This window comes from Canis lupus, chromosome 1 (assembly GCF_048164855.1).
Source record: "Canis lupus baileyi chromosome 1, mCanLup2.hap1, whole genome shotgun sequence".
Taxonomy (NCBI): domain Eukaryota; kingdom Metazoa; phylum Chordata; class Mammalia; order Carnivora; family Canidae; genus Canis; species Canis lupus.
In genome coordinates, this window is record NC_132838.1 from 100,077,937 (window position 1) to 100,096,928 (window position 18,992).

At 38.9% G+C, this 18,992-nt stretch overlaps 1 protein-coding gene and 1 non-coding gene across 4 annotated transcripts in view; both read left to right on the plus strand.

The window, feature by feature from the left end:
* Positions 1–18,992, plus strand: part of IARS1 (isoleucyl-tRNA synthetase 1) — a 68,986-nt gene that overhangs the window by 948 nt on the left and 49,046 nt on the right. For all 3 annotated transcript variants that reach the window (XM_072842460.1, XM_072842481.1, XM_072842471.1), the window contains exons 2-6: positions 4,998–5,126; positions 6,006–6,162; positions 6,412–6,531; positions 9,203–9,285; positions 16,307–16,424. In XM_072842460.1, the coding sequence (XP_072698561.1) occupies positions 5,008–5,126; positions 6,006–6,162; positions 6,412–6,531; positions 9,203–9,285; positions 16,307–16,424 (597 nt within the window). In that variant the 5' untranslated portion in view covers positions 4,998–5,007. The remainder of the gene's footprint in view (positions 1–4,997; positions 5,127–6,005; positions 6,163–6,411; positions 6,532–9,202; positions 9,286–16,306; positions 16,425–18,992) is intronic.
* LOC140609040 (small nucleolar RNA SNORA84) lies at positions 1,179–1,310 on the plus strand. The gene has a single exon (XR_012011040.1). It is a non-coding gene; the product is annotated as a small nucleolar RNA SNORA84 (small nucleolar RNA).

The following is an 18,992-nucleotide window of genomic DNA, read 5'->3' on the forward strand; positions in this document are numbered from 1 at the left end:
GTACCTGGAGCTGGAGTTTTGTAAGAGGAAAAGTCAGGAGGAAAAGTCTGTGCATAATATTTTTGGGGAGAGAGGAGTGACTGAGTTTTTTTTAATACGAAAATGATACTTTCAGAGCTCCATTAGGAAGGTGGTATGTCAGGTATACCGTATTTACTTTTCTCTTTATTTTAAAAGTTTTGTAATAAAGCGAATATATATCAAAAAAGAAGAAGAAGAAGAAGAGTGGTATGAGGTAATAAGTAAAGACCCGTTTTTTGATGCCGTACTCCACTCCCATAGTAGTTTGGTAGGTGTAGCCTTCTAAATTCAAATACAAAATTACTTAAACATGGGTGTTATTTACATATTTATGTTTTAAGTCTCTTCTTTTACTTATTCATGGATATTTAAGTTGTTTTCACATATTTATTTGTAGGAACAATGCTTCAGTTAACATCTTTGTGCATATTTTATACATTTGTGTAAGTATATCTGCAGGGTATATGTTAAAAGGATATGACTACACTGAGAAAAGGCTAGAGATAGACCTGCCTCTGGGGTTCAGTTTGACTTAATGTGACATATTATGAAGACCTGGGCAGTAGAGAGAACAGAAATAGAATTAAAGGTCAGATTGACATGACCTTGGTGATCAATTGGATGTGGAAATTATCTGGTACTATTAGGGGGACTCAGATTTCAGATAATGGGAAGGAATAGTGGAACTGCTAGTGCACACGGAAGCAATTGTGGCAAGGAGGAGCTTAAATTTGTATTGTATTTTGTTATGTTTTTAGAAGATGAGAGCGCAGGGGAGAAACAGGGAGAGGGAGAGAGAGAATCTTATGGAGGCTCCATGCCCAGCATGGAGCCCGCTGAAGGGCATGATCTCAGACCCTGAGATCATTACCTGAGCTGAAATCAAGAGTCAGGTGCTTAACTGACTGAGCCACCCAAGGCACCCCATGGATATTTATTTTAAAGATATTTTTGTATGCATTTTTAAGATCTATTGACGTAAACACAAGTAAAAATCAAGGAGGGTATCTAGAAATTTCTAAGTAGAAGGTTGACACTAGGGAGATCTGGGAGAGTCTGGAATACAGAAGATTGGCGGGTGAGGATTGTGGTAAGAGGAGACTGCTACCCTTAGCACAGCCTGGTTACTAATCTCCCTCCTGCTCCCCACACCCCATGCCCTGTGGATACTGGATGCTGTTTGCAGGTACAGCTCTCCAGTGGATGTGAAGGGCCAGAGCAATCCTGTGATTTATGCATGGGGGCTGTTTCTCCTCAGCAGCCGCCATAGCCCGGTCACTGATACATGGTCCTCTGTGCCATTATGTTGAGTTTGTGTTTGGCATAATAATGCAGTGGTCCTTAATACTTTGGGGAATAGGGATGCCTGGGTGGTTCAGCAGTTGAGTGCCTGTCTTCGGCCTGGCGTGTGATCCTGGGGTCCTGGGATTGAGTCCCATATCGGGCTCTCTGCATGGAGTCTGCCTCTCTTCTCTGTGTGTCTCTCATGAATAAATAAATAAAACTTAAAAAAAAATACTTTGGGGAATAGAAGCTCCCTAGAAAGTTTGTAAAATTTATGAGCCATCTTCACCCAAAGCTTAAATCTCATTTTCTCAAAAACTAATTAATTAATTTCAGGTACGTTATCCTGAATAACAGAACAGTTCAAGAGTATGACTTACAAACTTTAATGTGCATGCTAACCCTCTAGAATCTTGTTAAAATGCAGCTTCTTACTTCTCAGTCCAAGGTGGTTCTGGTGATTCTGCTGCAGTCAGTACCCATAGAACTGGCCTTGACGAGTGAGAAGTGACAGAAATGTGTTGGTTCCCAAAGATGTTAATCTTCAGATGAAGCTCCTTCAGTTTCAGGTGGACCCCTCATAAATCATTAAGTGCACAGACTAGTACCCTTTCCATCCATGAAAGGCCAGACATTGTAACAAGATCTGAAGATCCAAAATGCCGTTCAACTCCTATTTAATACCAGTTAATGACACACTTAGTCAGAAATGGATGCCTGGATTCATTAAATGGCCCCCATGTTCTTTTCTTATTTTTCTTTCCTAATATAAACCAAAAGACAGCGTCACATCTCAAAAATAAATGAAGGAAAAGGAGAGACACTGCTGGTTTAAAAAAAAAAAAAAAGCTTAAAAATTAAAAATTTTATATATTTAAAAGGTTTTTTTTGGATGGCGTGGATCAGTTACTGTGCTTAGGTTTTGATGTTTTCAGAATTTAAGTATATAGGTCCCTTTGTTCCTGGACTGTTAAAGTTCTTGAGTTTTTAAGATTCTCTAGTTTCTCTGTTATTTTCTTATTACAGTCTTGTCCCCTTTTAATCTGATGTTGGCTTAGAAACCTGGTCACCAACCTTATTAGAATTATTATGTAAGAATAAATAGGCTTTGAGGAGGAATGGGCTGTAGGATGCTCACTATAAAATTAAGCCCCAGATTGATAAAGTGTTTCTGCAATGGTTATTAAGACTCTAAAAAGCCACTATAAGACTTCTCTCACTGGGACTAAATCCAGAATGTATACAGCTTGTCTTTTGTAAAAAGCATGAGTAAGCAATAAAAGGGATAAAAGAGAAAATTGGAATGAGCTGGCAATTACTTGCCTATAGAAGTCTTCATCTTTTTAGCTTTAAATTTTTTTTAGATTTTACTTGTTCTCCTAAAAGAAATGACGTTATCTCAACAGAAGTGTTTTCTGTCCTGTGAGTGTGGGTAAGAATTCTTACCTACAATGAGATTTACTTTTTCAGGTTATTAATGAATTTTTAGTGTGCTTACATAGAACTTACAAGATTTTTTTGTTTCTTCTTAGAAGTATATTATCTACAATTTTTTAATGTTATATTATACTTAAGAAATAAGTGGAGAATATGATTTTAAAACAAGTTTTACAATAATCAGAAAGTACTGGGGCACCTGGGTGGCTCATTTGGTTCAGCGTCTGCCTTTAGCTCAGGTTGTTATCTTAGGGTCCTGGGATCAAGCCCCATGGTGAGCTCCCTGCTCTGCTGGGAGACTGCTGCTCCTCTTTCTCTGCCCCTCCCCCTGCTTACGCTCTCTCAAGTGAATAAATAAAATCTTTATTTTTTTTAAGATTTTATTTATTTGTTCATGAGAATACACAGAGAGGAGAGAGAGGCAGAGGGAGAAGCAGACTCCATGCAGGGAGTCTGAAGCGGGACTCGATCCCAGGTCTCCAGGATCAGGCCCCGGGCTGAAGGTGGCACTAAACCGCTGAGCCACCAGGGCTGCCCAATAAAATCTTTAAAAAAAAAAAAAAAAAAAAAAAAAAGACAACCCATAGAAAGGGAGAAAGTTTTATGCAAATTCTGTAACAATTAGGGACTTTCGTCTAGAATATATGAAGAACTCTTAGAACTCAACAATTTAAAGACAACCCAGGGCAGCCCTGGTGGCCCAGTGGTTTAGCACTGTTTTTTGGCCCAGGGCGTGATCCTGGAGACCAGGGATTGAGTCCCACGTCGGGCTTCCGGCACGCAGCCTGCTTCTCCCTCTGTCTGTGTCTCTGCCTCTCTCTCTCTCTCTCTCTCTCTCTGTCGTAAATAAATAAAAAATCTTTAAAAAATAAAACAAAAGAACTTAATATTATATTATAATATTATACTTAGACATTGAAGTATGAACCCAGTTTAAACATTGGACAAAGGACAAATGGTAATGTCTCCAAGTAAGATACAAATATTGCCAATAAGCATATGAAAATGTGGTCAACATCACTAATTATTAAGGAAATATAAATCAAAATCATAACGAGATACCACTTCATACCCACTAGAATTTCCTATAATCCAAAAATGGATAGTCAGGAGTGAGGATGTAGAAAAAATGAAATACTTTTTTTTTTTTTTAAGATTTTATTTATTCATTAGAGACACAGCGAGACAGGCAGAGACACAGGCAGAGGGAGAAACAGGCTCCATGCAGGGAGCCCGATGAGGGACTCAATCCCAGGACCCCGGAATCACGCCCTGAGCCGAAGGCAGACACTCAACCACTGAGCCACCCAGGAGTCTGAAAACTGAAATATGTATTCACTGCTGGAAGAAAGTAATATGAGCAGCAGCTTTAGAAAACATTTTTTGGTAGTTTCTCTCTCTCTCTCTTTTTTTTTTTTTTTTAGATTTTAATTTATTTATTCATGAGAGAGAGAGAGGGAGGGAGAGAGGCAGAGACACAGCCAGAGGGAGAAGTAAGCTCCATGCAGGGAGCCTGATGTGGGAGTCAATCCTGAACTCCAAGATCACGTCCGGGCCAAAGGCAGGCACTAAACCACTGAGCCACCCAGGGATCCCCATTTTTTTGGTAGTTTCTCAAAAGTTAAACAGTTACCATATGATCCAGCGATTCCACTCCTGGGTATATACCCAAGAGAACTGAAAACATGTCCACACAAAAACTTACAGCTGAATGTTAATAGCAGGCATGTTCATTGTAGCCGGAAAGTGGAAACATTTCTAATGTCCACGAACTGATGAATGGATAAACACTGCAGCATATGCGTACAATGAAATACTTATTCAGCCATAAAAAGTAATGAAGTATGAAGACATGTTACAACATAGATGAACTTTGAAAACACAATTCTGAGAAGCTAGACACATGATTCCATTTATATGAAATGTCCTGAATAGGAAAACTCAGAGCAGAAAGCAGATTAATGGTTGCCAGGGAGCTGGGCAAGAAGGGAGTAGGGAATGACTACTAACAAACATATCCGGGCTTTTGGAGTAGAGCAGGCAGGGCATTGGTGAAGATGTTCTGGAATTAAAGCATGCTCATGGTTGCACCCACAGAATTGGTTTGTGTACTGTATTTCAAAAAAGCTATAATGTTTATTTTACAGTATCCTGTAGTGTCATGGATAGTAATACCAACCCTCATTTTAACATATACCCCTCTGCTATTCCTAGACTTCTCTGTTGAAAGTAATACACTTGATTTTCTCTTGCAGCAACAACAAAATGGTTCAGCAAGTTCCAGAAAACATCAATTTTCCTGCTGAAGAAGAGAAAATCTTGCAGTTCTGGTCCGAATTTAATTGTTTTCAAGAATGCTTAACGCAATCTAAACATAAGCCAAAGTATGTGAATTTCTTTCGTAATGGTAGAATCCTTAAAAACAGTCATTTCTTAGACTGAGTTCATGAAGGCAGAAACGTTATCCTTCCTTGTGCTCCCAGTCACCTAGCTCTCTATGTAGCAGGTACTTGCAGCAGTAGTTATGTGTTGAATGGATGAGTTTCTAATTTTTTTATTTATTTATTTTATTTTTTAAAGATTTATTTATTTATTTATGAGAGAGAGAGGCAGAGACACAGGAGGAGGGAGAAGGAGGCTCCATGCAGGGAGCCTGACATGGGACACGATCCTGGGACTCCAGGATCATGCCCTGAACCAAAGGCAGGTGCTAAATCGCTGAGCCACCCAGGGATCCCCAGTGGATAAGTTTTAAATGAGAGTAGATGCTGCTCTCTTAGGTCTAAATAGAGGTTTTTTTTTTAATCACTCTTTTCTCATTGTTACCACCCTCATTTAAGCACTAGACTGGTCTTAGCTTCCTGTTGGAGTACATCCTGCCTTTGTAGTCTCCATTCACTTAAAAACCAGTCATTTCTTTATTGTTTTCTTCATATGTCTCTGTGTTCAAAAACTATGAGATAGGTGCTTGTTCCTGTTTTACTGATGAGGTAACTCAGGATCGGGATGAATAACCCCCTTTATGTCATGTAACTCATAAACAAAGTGTGGGTAGCCTGATTGGAAGTCATCCCAGCTCCACCATAACTAGCTTTTTTGAAGGCAGAACCTTTCAGTAAATAACTAACCATTCACGTCTGTGAATTTTCTGGTCTTGCTGCTTTTCTTCTCCCTGAAGACTGTGATAGGAGCTGTCTATAGAAAAATGTCCTAAATTTTTGCTGTTTTAAATTAATTTAACACATTTTTATTATCTCTCTTAGATTTACATTCTATGATGGGCCTCCTTTTGCAACTGGACTGCCTCACTATGGACATATACTTGCAGGGACAATTAAAGATATAGTTACCAGATATGCTCACCAGAGTGGGTTTCACGTTGACAGAAGATTTGGATGGGATTGTCATGGCTTACCTGTGGTATGTTTGGGTCACCAGCCTTATAATAATCTGATTTTTTAATAACCATTGGATTTTATCATATAGTATATTAAAGTATGGTGAATTTTTTCTATAATGTACTTTGTTTCTACAATACTATTTATAGTTTGCTTTCTCTATAGATTTTTTTAGACCGAATTTTTTAAAATCTGTGTTATTTTCTAGAGTTGCTGAATTGCATTTATTTTATAGGGCAGGGATATTAACAATCTTATTGCAAATTTTCAGGAATATGAAATTGATAAGACACTGGGAATCAGAGGACCAGAAGATGTAGCCAAAATGGGGATTGTAGAGTATAACAATCAGTGCCGAGCAATTGTGATGAGATATTCTACTGAGTGGAAGGTATGTTGGGTTATTTTCAGTAAGATGAACGAAAACTTTAATTTTTAAATGGGAATTGAAAAGGTTTGCACTCCTTTGGTGCTTTTTATGAGATATGTCCAAAAGTATGGCTGTTTGTATGAGGTTGTGACATAAGAGGATTGACCATCCTCTTTAAAGAAGTATTTTTGCTTCCACCTCCAACCCTATTAAGCTGTTAGGTTAAACTGCACCCTCTCTTCTGGTTTCTATATGCTCGACTTTCTTCAGTGTTTAGTCTCCACCTACTCACTGTGTATGACAGGAATCAGGCTGTCCTAGAAAGTAAATTAACTTGAATGTCACAGTAAAAAAATTCAGGTGTTAAAAACAATTCCAGTTTGGCTTCAGTGTACTATTAATTTGACTCTCATCCTACCTGCTGCTGTTCATAAGTCCTGTGAATGGCTGACAGAGCTCCAGCCTCTCTTGTTCTAAAGGGTAGAGGAGCAGGGGACCCCTTTCCTCCCTGGTTCTCCAGCTAGTGTGTCTGTAGATCTTAAAAACATGTCTGACTCTCACTCTCTTACCACTTTGTCTTCTCAAATTTGTTGTTATTCAGATTTCCCTGTTCTGCCGACAGTAGTAGTCTCCTAGGCTGCACATATTATCCTCACGATCAAATCAAGTGCCATATCCTATCAAGTCTTTCTTCTTCAGGGTCTTATCTGGTCATTGCATTCCTCCAGCCTAATCCCTGGCCTCCTACCTGCCTTCCTGCATTTAACCATCTTCCGATGGGGCTCGTGTTCTGGTTTTTTGCACTCAGCCTGCCAGGTTCTCTCCCCCGTGAGCCTGCTCATCATGGTCTTCTCTGCTCAGAATTTTGAGTAGCTTCTCTTCCTTGATAAATAAAATCTGATTTCATCAACCTGAAAATCAGAACTCCTCAATTCTCTCCCTAACTTTAATTTTTAAATTTTTTTATTAAAAGTAACATTTTTTAACCTAACTTTGTTCAGTCAGACTTTCTTGCCTGGTTGTCAGGGGGAAAAAAATCTAATGAATGTAATATGCATGTGGCTTTTTTTTTTTTCTTAAAGAAAATTTTTTTTTTAAGATTCATTTATTCATGAGAGACACAGAGAGAGAGGCAGAGACATAGACAGAGGGAGAAGCAGGCTTATCATAAGGAGCCTGATGTGGGACTCAATCCCCAGACCCAGGATCACGCCCTGAGCCAAACACAGATGCTCAACCACTAAGCCACCCAGGCGTCCCTTAAAAAAATTTTTTTAACTTTTCATTTTGAAATAATTCAGACTTATTAGAAAATTTCAGAAACAGAATTCCTCTATACTCCTCTCTTACGTCCCAAATTCTAACACCTTCAATAATCATAATTTTCAAAAGCAAGAAATTAACAGATACAATGTAATAGACCTTCTTCAGATTTAACCCCCTTGTTCCAAAATAATTTCTGATCCAGATCCTGGTCTAAGAACACACGTTGCATGTAGTTGTTATTCCTCTTTATTTTACTTCAATCTGAAGGATTCCCTCAGTCCTTGTCACTTTTGTGTCTTTTTATTATTTTTTTAAGTGTTATTTACTTACTTAATCTCTACACCCAACATGAGGTTCGAGCTCACAACTCCCAAGATCAAGGATCACATGCTCTTCCCACTGAACCAACCAGGCACCTGACCTTGTCACTTTAAAGAGTACAGACCAGTTATTTTGTAGCAAGTCCCCCAAAGTCAGATGTCTTCTCATGATTATGTTAGGTTATGTATGCATTTTTTTCTTTTAAAGACTTATTTATTTATTCATGAGAGACACAGAGAGAGAGAGAGAGAGAGGCAGAGACACAGGCAGAGGGAGAAGCAGCCTCCATGCAGGGAGCCTGACGTGGGACTTGATCCCGGGTCTCCAGAATCAGGCGCTGGGCTGAAGGCGGCACCAAACCGCTGAGCCACCTGGGCTGCCCTATGTATGCATTTTTGACAAGAATGCTCAGAAGTGGGATCCCTGGGTGGTGCAGCGGTTTGGCGCCTGCCTTTGGCCCAGGGCATGATCCTGGAGACCCGGGATCGAATCCCACGTCGGGCTCCCGGTGCATGGAGCCTGCTTCTCCCTCTGCCTCTCTCTCTCTCTCTCTGTGACTATCATAAATAAATAAAAATTTAAAAAAAAAAAAAAAAAAAAGAATGCTCAGAAGTGACATCATGCCCTTCTTGGTCTGCTGTTCCCAGGAGGCCTGCCTCATTCGTGATAATAATTTTCTTCACTAAGATTAATATGCTAGGTTTCTCCATTGTTAGTTTGTAATTTTTCCTTTCTAATTAAGTATGCTATGGGGAAAGTCTTTACAAATATCCTATTTCTTATACTTTTCTTTATGAATTTTAGCATCCATGATGATTCTTGCCAGCAACAATTATACCTATGCTATTTGCCAAATGGTAGTTTGGGTAGACTTTTATGAAGAAATATTAATATTTGTAAGTAACATCATCTGCATGTAGAATGAATGCCAAGAAAACTGTTTCTTAATCTTACGTAGTATGCTGTTTACAATATAGATTTAATTGAAACATTGGTTATTTTGTTTTCCCAAAATCATTGTATGTGGTGATGATAGAAATGAAATACACTGATGCACAGTAACAATTATCATTTTCTAATAACTCCAATATTCATATTTTTAAAGTCCACTGTTACCAGACTTGGCCGATGGATTGACTTTGACAATGACTACAAAACTCTGTATCCACAATTCATGGAATCTGTCTGGTAGGTTTACTTGAAGTGTAAATATAATGAATATTCTGTTTATTGCTTAGCACAGAGATTGTCTAGCATGAATCATTCTTTCAGATTCACAATTATTTATTTAAAATTTTGGGGCTGATTTTTGTTTGTTTTTAAAGCTTTATTTTATTTTTTTAGAGCACTTTTAATTTCACAGCAAAATTGAGAGGAAGGTACAGAGATTTCCCATATTCCCTTGCACCTATACATGTACAGCCTCCTCCACTACAAACATCCCCACCAGAGTGGGACATTTGTTGCCATTGGTGAACATGCATTGACACATCACCACCACCCAAACTCCATAGTTTGCATTAAGGTTCACTCTGGGTGTTGTGCATTCTTTGAGTTTGGGTGGATGACATATAGGCATCATTCTAGCATCATACAGAGTATTTTCACTATCCTAAGAACCCTCTGTGTACCAACTGTTTATCTCTTTCAGCCTCTAGATTTTTTTTTTAACTCAGTAAAGTTTGGATTCTGCTAAGATAATAGGATACACATAATATTCTGTGGTATATAATGGCTCCAACAGGTTAAGCAGCAACCTGTAATCAAATACATTAGAATTTTTCAATCATAACACACAATTGTTCATGCCAAGCTGATAAAGAATGTAAATGGCCTGATGTCAATTAAAGGTTTGTTTGTTTTTGCCAAATTAGAACCAAATTTTGGAAAGTAAGTTTCAGAAGTAGTTTTCTGTTTGTTTTTGTTTTGTTTTGTTTTTTAATTTTTATTTATTTATTTATGATAGTCACACAGTGAGAGAGAGAGAGGCAGAGACATAGGCAGAGGGAGAAGCAGGCTCCATGCACCGGGAGCCCAATGTGGGATTCGATCCCGGGTCTCCAGGATCGCACCCCAGGCCAAAGGCAGGCGCCAAACCGCTGCGCCACCCAGGGAACCCTGTTTTGTTTTTTAAATAATTAAGTCTAAGAGATTGTGTACGTGAATTTTATACTGAGATAAGTTGTATAGTGTAATCACTTGCATAGCACTTTTAGAATGAACGTTACTTCTTTTTACTATTTTTTTTTTTTTAAGATTTTATTTATTTATTCATGAGAGACACAGAGAGAGAAAGAGGCAGAGACACAGGCAGAGGGAGAAGCAGGCTCCATGTGGGGAGCCCGACACGGGACCCGATCCCGGGACTTCAGGACCAGGCCCTGGGCCAAAGGCAGGGCCTAAACCACTCAGCCACCTAGGGATCCCCCTCTTTTTACTATTATAAAACAAGTGTTGCAATTCCAAAGTCCTAATAGCTGAATGAGAATCCTAAAACAGAATGAGAATCATTACATATCCTTACTGGACAAATGGGCACTATTATTATGATTTCAGAGTGCCCTAAGTACATACCTCAGGCCTTAAGGAAGTTCTACTTTTATTAAATTATGCATAATGACAGGTGAGTTGCAAAGCTGTTTGTTACAGTGCACTTGGTGCTGCATTGTAGGCTCTTGTGGCTCTTACTGCCTTCCTGTCTACCTGCTTACATTTCTGTCAGTCAAGATCTGATCTATTGTACATGGTTGGCACAAGTCCTTTGCCTTTGAGGAGCTAGATACCTTGGTGGGCAGTTCTCTGACCCTATGACTTGACATGCCAGAGACTTTGGAGAGGGGGCTTCTCATTCACTGAGCAGCCAGAATTCTCATGATTAGAGAAACTCTAAAAACTAGGATTCGGATTAAACACCTGGGGAGAAAAAAGTACTATTAATGCTCTGGATTAGGGCTGTTGAGTGCTTAAATGAGGCTAGTGTGAAGGTTAAAAGACAAAAGTAAAACATAAATAATTAGGCAATACACAAAATAAAAAGATGTAAAATGTGACATCAAAAACATACAACATGTGCAGTGGGAAGAGTGAAAATGTAGTTTTAGAATGCGTTCAAACTGAGGTTATTATCAACTTAAAATAGACCACTACATATATAAGCTATTACATGTGAGCCTCATGGTATTCACAAAGCAAAAACCTATAGCAAATACAAAAAAGATCAAAGAAGAATCTTAAGCATAATACTAAAGAAAGTCATCAATCATAAAGGAAGAGAGACAAGAAGAAAGGAACAATAGAACTACAAAAAGCTGGAAAACAACAAAATGACAGTAAGCACATACCTATCAGTAATTAAATGTAAATGGACTAAAATCATCAATCTAAAAACAGAGTGGCTGAATGTATTAAAAAAAATAAGACCTATCTATATATTGCCTACAACTCACCTCAGGGATGCCTGGGTGGCTCAGTGGTCAAGTGTCTGCCTTTGGCTCAGGCCAAGATCCCGGGGTACTGGAATCAAGTCCCACATCAGGCTCCCTGCAGGGAGTCTGCTTCTCCCTCTACCTATGTCTGTGCCTCTCTCTGTCTCTCTCATGAATAAATAATCTTTAAAAAAAGAGAGAGAGAGACTCACCTCACCTCACATGTAAGGAAACAGACTGAAAGTGAAGGGATGAAAAAAGATGTTCCATGCAAATGGAAACCAAAAGAAAGTTGGGGTAGCTATACATACCAGAAAAAGACTTAAAAAAGACTGTGTAATAAGAGACAATGGCACCGTATGAGAAAAGCACCAATCTAACAAGAAGATCTAACAATGACAAATGTTTATAGAGCCAGAAGAGGAGCATCTAAATATATAGTATGAATATTGTCAGACCTAAAGGTAGAAATTAACAATGCAGCAATAGTATGGGACTCTAATAACCCAATTATTTCCAAACAAATCCAATAAGGAAACATTAGACTTAAACGACACAGCAGACCAAGTGGACTTAACAGATATATATAGAACAAACAACAGAACACACATTCTTAATTGCGCATGGAAACTTTTCCAGGATAGATCACATGATACTCACAAAACAGGTCTTAATAAATTTAAGAATATTAAAATCAGGGCAGCCCGGTGGCCCAGCGGTTTAGCACAGCCTTCAGCCCAGGGCGTGATCCTGGAGACCCGGGATCGAGTCCCACTTCGGGCTCTCTGCATGGAGCCTGCTTCTCCCTCTGCCTGTGTCTCTGCCTCTCTCTCTCTCTCTCTGTGTCTGTCATGAATAAATAAATAAAATCTTTTTAAAAAAAGAATATTAAAATCACATCAAGCCTGTTTTCTGACCATGTGGTATAGAACTAAAAAATCCATTACAAGAGAAAAAGACTGGAAAAGCCACAAATATGTGGAGATTAATGTGTTACTAAGCAACCAGTGGGTCAATGAAGAAATTAGAAAATTAAAAGGAGAAATTAAAAAACACTTTGAGAGAAATGAGAATGGAAATACAACATAACTAATCTATGGGAAATAGCAAAAGCAATTCTGAGAGGAAAACTGGTAGTGATACAGGCCTATTTAACAAACAAGAAAACTCTCAATCTAACTTTACACTTACAAGAACTGGAAAGTAGAACAGAACGCCAAACATTAGTAGGAAGAAAGAAAGAATAAAGATAAGTGCAGAAGGTACACCTGGGTGGCTCAGTGGTTGAGCGTCTACCTTCAGCTTGGGGCTTGGTCCCGGGGTCCTGGGATCAAGTCCCGCATCAGGCTCCCTGCATGGAGCCTGCTTCTCCCTCTGCCTGTGTCTCTGCCTCTCTCTCTCTCTGTCTCTCATAAATAACTAAAATCTTAAAAAAAAAAAAATGCAGAAGTAAATGAAATAAAAACTAAAAAGAGTAGAAAAGATCATTGAAACTAAGAGGTGGCTCTTTTAAAATAGAAATCATATTGTTAAACCTTTAGAGCCACCAAGAAAAAAATCCCAATCCCCAAATTTCTATGGAACCACAAAGACGCCAAAAAGCAAAAGCCATCTTGAGAAAGAAGAACAAAGCTAAAGGTGTCCTGCTTTTTTATTTCAAACTATTTTACAAAGCTATAGTAATCAAAACAGTACACTATTGGTGTAAAATCAGACATATAAATGGAACAGAATAGAAAACCCAGAAATTAACCCAGGCTTACATGGTTAATTAATCTATGACAAAAGAGCCAAGAATGTACAATGGAGAATGGACAATCGCTTTAATAAATGGAGCTGGGAAAGCTGGACAGCCACATGCAAAAGAATGAATCTAGACTAGTGTCTTATACATAAAATTAACTCAGGGGATCCCTGGGTGGCTCAGCGGTTTAGCGCCTGCCTTTGGCCCAGGGCGCGATCCTGGAGTCCCGGGATTGAGTCCCGCACCAGGCTCCTGGCATGGAGCCTGCTTCTCCCTCCTGTGTCTCTGCCTCTCTCTCTCTTTCTATGTCTATCATAAATAAATAAATCTTAAAAAAATTTTTTTTAAAATGATAAAATTAACTCAGATGGATTAAAGATTTGAATATAAGACCTGAAACCGTAGAAGAAACCTTAGGCAGTAAACTATGCATCCATCCTAGCAATCATTTTGGATATGACTCCAAAAGACTGGCAGTCAAAGCAAAAACCAAATGAAATTACATCAAACGAAAGAGCTTCTATACAGCAAAAGAAGCCATCAATAAAATGAAATGACAACGCCTTGAATGGGAGAAAATAAATTTGTAATTTGTATTTGGTAAAGGATTAATATCCAAAGTACGTAAAGAACTTATAAAACTCAGTAGCAGGGGATCCCTGGGTGGCACAGCGGTTTAGCGCCTGCCTTTGGCCCAGGGCGCGATCCTGGAGACCCGGGATCGAATCCCACGTCGGGCTCCCGGTGCATGGAGCCTGCTTCTCCCTCTGCCTGTGTCTCTGCCTCTCTCTCTCTCTCTCTCTCTCTCTCTCTCCCTCTCTCTCTGTGACTATCATAAATAAATAAAAATTAAAAAAAAAAAAAAAAACTCAGTAGCACAAGAAAATCTGAGTTAATGGGCTGAGGACCTGAAGATATATTTTTCCAGAGAAGACATGCAAATGCCAACAAACCTGAAAAAATACTTAACATCACTAATCATGAGGAAAATATAAATCCAAAAAATATATATATGTAAATCAAAACCACAATGAAATATTACCTTATATTTGTCAGAATGGCTTCTATCCGAAAAGACAAATGACAAGTGTTGGTGAGGATGTGGAGAAAAAGGAATGATGAACTGTGGGTGAGAATGCAGATTGGTATAGATACTATGGAAAATAGTATGGAGGGTCCTCAAAAAAATTAGAAATATCGTGGTCAGTAATTGTACTTCTGGGTATTTTTCCAAAAAAAGAAAGAAAACACAAATTCAAAAAGGTATATGTGCCATTATGTTCATCACAGTGTTCTGTACAGTAGCCAGGAAATGATGTCTAAGAGTGCGTTGATGGATAAATAGATAAAAAAGAAGTGGGGTGAGGGGGTGCCTGCGTGGCTCAGTCAGTTAAGTGTCAAACTGTTGATTATGGCTCAGGTCATGATCTGAGTCAGTGAGCTCGAGCCCTGAGTCGGACTCTGGTAGAGTCTGCTTGAAACTCTCTCTCTCTTCCCCCCTCTGACACTCTGCTCGCAAGGGTGTTCGTTTTCTGTCTCTCCTCTCTCTCAAATAAAAGAAAATATTTTTTAAAAGATATGGGAGAGAAGGTTATGGTGGCTCAGTCAATTAAGGGTCTGACTTTTGATTTTGGCTTAGGTCATGACCTCAGGGTTGTGAGATCAAGCCCCACATCAGGCTCCACACTGAGTACAGCCTGTTTAAGATTCTCTTTCAACCCCCCATCCTTTCCCTCTAAAAAGAAAAAGATGTGTGTGTGTAAACTATATAAAATATCCTCAAGCCATAAAATAAAGAGTAATTCTTGCTATTTGTGACAACATAGGTGGACCGTGAAGGTATTACACTAAGGGACCTAAGTCACAAAGACAAATACCATATGATTTCACTTACATGTGGAATCTAAAAAAACAAAACTCAGACATAGCAGAATGGTGTTTGCCAGAGGGAAGAGGGATTGGCTGTGGGCAGTGGGTAGAAGGGGTTGAGAAGTACAGACTTTCAGATACAAAATAAACCATGGAGATGTAGCATACAGCATGGTGACTATAGTCAGTAATATAGTAGTGCTTCATGAGTCTTGAAGTTCTCATTATAAAACAAAGTTACTGTGACCTTGGTGGTAGACAGTAACTAAACTTACTATGGTGATGACTTTGCAGTGTGTTCTAATATCAAATCCTCACATTGTATGCCTGAATCTAATATGATGCTACATGTTAATTTTGCCTCAATGAAAAAAATTATAAACTTGGGAAACTTTATATAAAACATTTTTAATCTTTATTTAAAGCCAAACAATACTATGAAAAAATATGCACATTTTCCCATAAAAATGTATTTTAGCAAATGAGAACGTTTTAATTCATTTATTATACCAAGCACATAGGAATTGGATTATAAAAATTATGCATAAAGGCAGAATTAAGGGTTCCCACCAATGCTTCCTGACATCCAGCTGGGACTGGTGAGTATTCCCCACAGGAAACCCCAGGATAACTGTTACCATTGCCATATCAGCACCTTGGTACATTTAGCATAAAACAACATGGTTAATGTTTAATAAAAGTTTTTAACTAACTATAGAAATACCCTAATCCCAATTGGTTTATGCTTTTTAAATTGCCTTATAAAACTATCTATTATAGTAAAATTTAAGCAATACACCAGAAAACTATTAAGAAAAGCAAAAACTCTGAAATCCCAACCATAGTTAACAATTGGTAAAAATCTTTTTCAGCATCTCTAAAAAATGTAATAAGTATATGGATATGTACAGTTTTACCCATTGAGTACCTCAGTGTACAATATGGTGTCAATTGCTTTTCTCACACAACTCAAGTCATGAACATCTTTCCATGTACAGTTATTACCACTTTTAATGTACACAATATTTGATACGATTCTGTCCTAATTTACCAGCTGGTAGCCAGTTGAGAGACATGGTTAGCTGATAGAATGTAGACAAACTGGCATAAATGAGTTTGGGGAGATGGGATTTTGGTTGTATCGTTGTAAAATGGTGTCTTTCATTGCTAGGTGGGTCTTCAAACAGCTCTATGACAAAGGCCTTGTATATAGAGGCGTGAAAGTCATGCCTTTCTCCACCGCGTGCAACACTCCACTGTCCAACTTCGAGTCTCACCAGAACTACAAGGTGCGTGTGATGTCATTGGGTGTTAACTTATGCACAGGGAAGTCGAAGGGTTGTAATCCCAGGAACTAGTCCCAGTGAGAAATGTTAGCCTGGGGAATCTGTCAGGTTGACGATTCTTATGGAGTGCTGCTAATGTACTGGTCACTGAGCTGAGGCTGTATGCAGAGTGAAAGTGAGGGATTCTTTCCCCTGTGGGATTGGGAGTGTTGTGTCCTCATGTGACAGACTCTGCTTGCTTCCACTGTATCTTTGTGCCTCTGCCCTGTTTCCCTCCAGTCACTGCTTTTGAAAGAGTTCTTGGCTTGGATGAGAATGCCTTGTCTGAGATTTCGTGTTATTCATTTGTTGAATTTGGAAGCAAATCTGATTTGTTCTTGGTTGATAGTATTAGGATCTTTTTTCGGATGAAGGGAGTCACCACATCACTGCTCTGATAGAGTTTAGATGGGTCTTATCACCAAAGCACACTCACTGCTTTATCTTCTCTCCACAGGCATAACGGCAATAAGTTGAGTCTGAACCATGGGTGTATATTCAGGAGGTCATTCCTCAGACTTGAGCTGGTCCTCATTGTTTTTAAAGGACACTCATTTGTCTGAAATTTGTTTTTTTTGTACATTGTTTAAAACACAAGAAATGTTTATTTTTTAACATTACCATTATAAAAAAAAAGTTCTCAGTCATCCTTGATATGTAATATTCTAAAGGTTTAATTCCTAGATGTCATCAGTGTTTATATTTCGTTGTCTCTCAAATACCTTTTTCCTTCGGTTCTTTGATGTTGTTTTCTTTTTTTAAAAGATTTTATTTATTTATTCATGAGAGACACAGAGAGAGAGAGAGAGAGAGAGAGGCAGAGACACAGGCAGAGAGAAGCAGGCTCCATGCAGGGAGCCCGATGTGGGACTTGATCCTGGGTCTCCTGGACCAGGCCACGAGCCAAAGGCAGCACTAAACCGCTGAGCCACCCAGGCTGCCCTGAGGTCGTTTTCATTGGGATCTAAGGAAGGTCCATGCATGAAAGCAAATGTCTTTCTGTTTTCATCTATGGTCTCGACTTCCTCTCTTTCCCCCTTTTTCTTTCCATGCAAATCATTGTTTAGGAAACAGGTTTTATCTTCTAGAGTTTCCTACAGTGAATTTTGCTAATTATGTCTCTGTAGTCCTCAGTGTTTTGTAGATTTGTACTTCATCTTGTGTTTGTTGGTGTCCTTCATTCAGCATGTGCATCTTTAAGAGAGGTCAGTGTTGACAATGGCATTTGTTGTGTCTGGCTTTTCTCTCTCAGCATGATGTTTGTGACAGCCATCCGTGTTGTGTGTAGCTACGGATCTTTTATTCTAGCTTCTGTGCAAGTGAGTAGTCCACAATTTACAGATTTATAGCACCTTTCTCTTCCCCACGTCCTTCCTCACAACCTGAGAGGAACCACTGTGAATTTGATATTTCTTTCCATTCTCATTTTTATACGTTTACTGTCTGCCTATATATTCACAAACAGTGCGTAGCATTCTTAGGCCTATCTTTAATCTCATCCATAGTACTCACTCTGTACCTTGCCTTTCATAGGAAATAGTATGTTTTAAAGATTCTTTGTCTGATACATGTAGCTTTAAGTTAATTTTTATCGGGGATCCCTGTGTGGCTCAGCAGTTTAGCGCCTGCCTTTGGCCCGGGGCACGATCCTGGAGTCCCGGGATCGAGTCCCACGTCGGGCTCCCAGCATGGAGCCTGCTTCTCCCTCCTCCTGTGTCTCTGCCTCTCTCTCTCTCTCTCTCTCTCTCTTTATGTCTATCATAAATAAATAAATAAATCTTTTTAAAAAAAAGTTTATTTTTATCTGCTATGTAGTGTTTTGTAGAACAAATAGATTGCAATGTCTTCTTTTTTTCTTTAAGACCCTTATTTATTTATTCATGAGAGACACAGAGAGACAGGCAGAGACACAGGCAGAGGGAGAAGCAGGCTCCATGCAGGGAGACCGATGTGGACTCAATCCAGGACTCCAGGATCACACCCTGAGCTGAAGGCAAGATGCTCAACTGCTGAGCCACCCAGGCGTCCCCATTGTCTTCCTTCTTTTGATAGACCGTGTGAGTTGTTTTGAAGGGTATAGCCCTTTTTCTTACTGGGGGCAGACAGTGTTGCTAAGAACATTTTAGCTTAACCCTTGTGTACTTCTGCTGAAGTGTTCTTTGGCTTCTAGATTTCTACGTTAGATCCCCATACTAGCTTGTGAGCTTCTAGAGTTCACAGGGGGCAGACTCTTCTGTAAGTAAACAAGTACATTCTCTTGGGATGAGCAAGCTGTGCAGAGGTAAACTGACTTACAGGATAGAGTACTTCCAGCTGTTCCACAAGGTAAACCAATTGTGTTTAAAAAAATTTTTTTTATGTTGTGTAAATTTTTAGACATTGTACTATATATAAATGACTTGTACCTTACATTCTTTTTTGTGTCTGGCTTCTCTTGTTCAAGATTATATTTGTGAAAAGTCATCTGTGTTGTGTGTACTTGTAAATCATCATTTTAATACTGCCTAGCCCTTAATTTACCCACAGTACCAT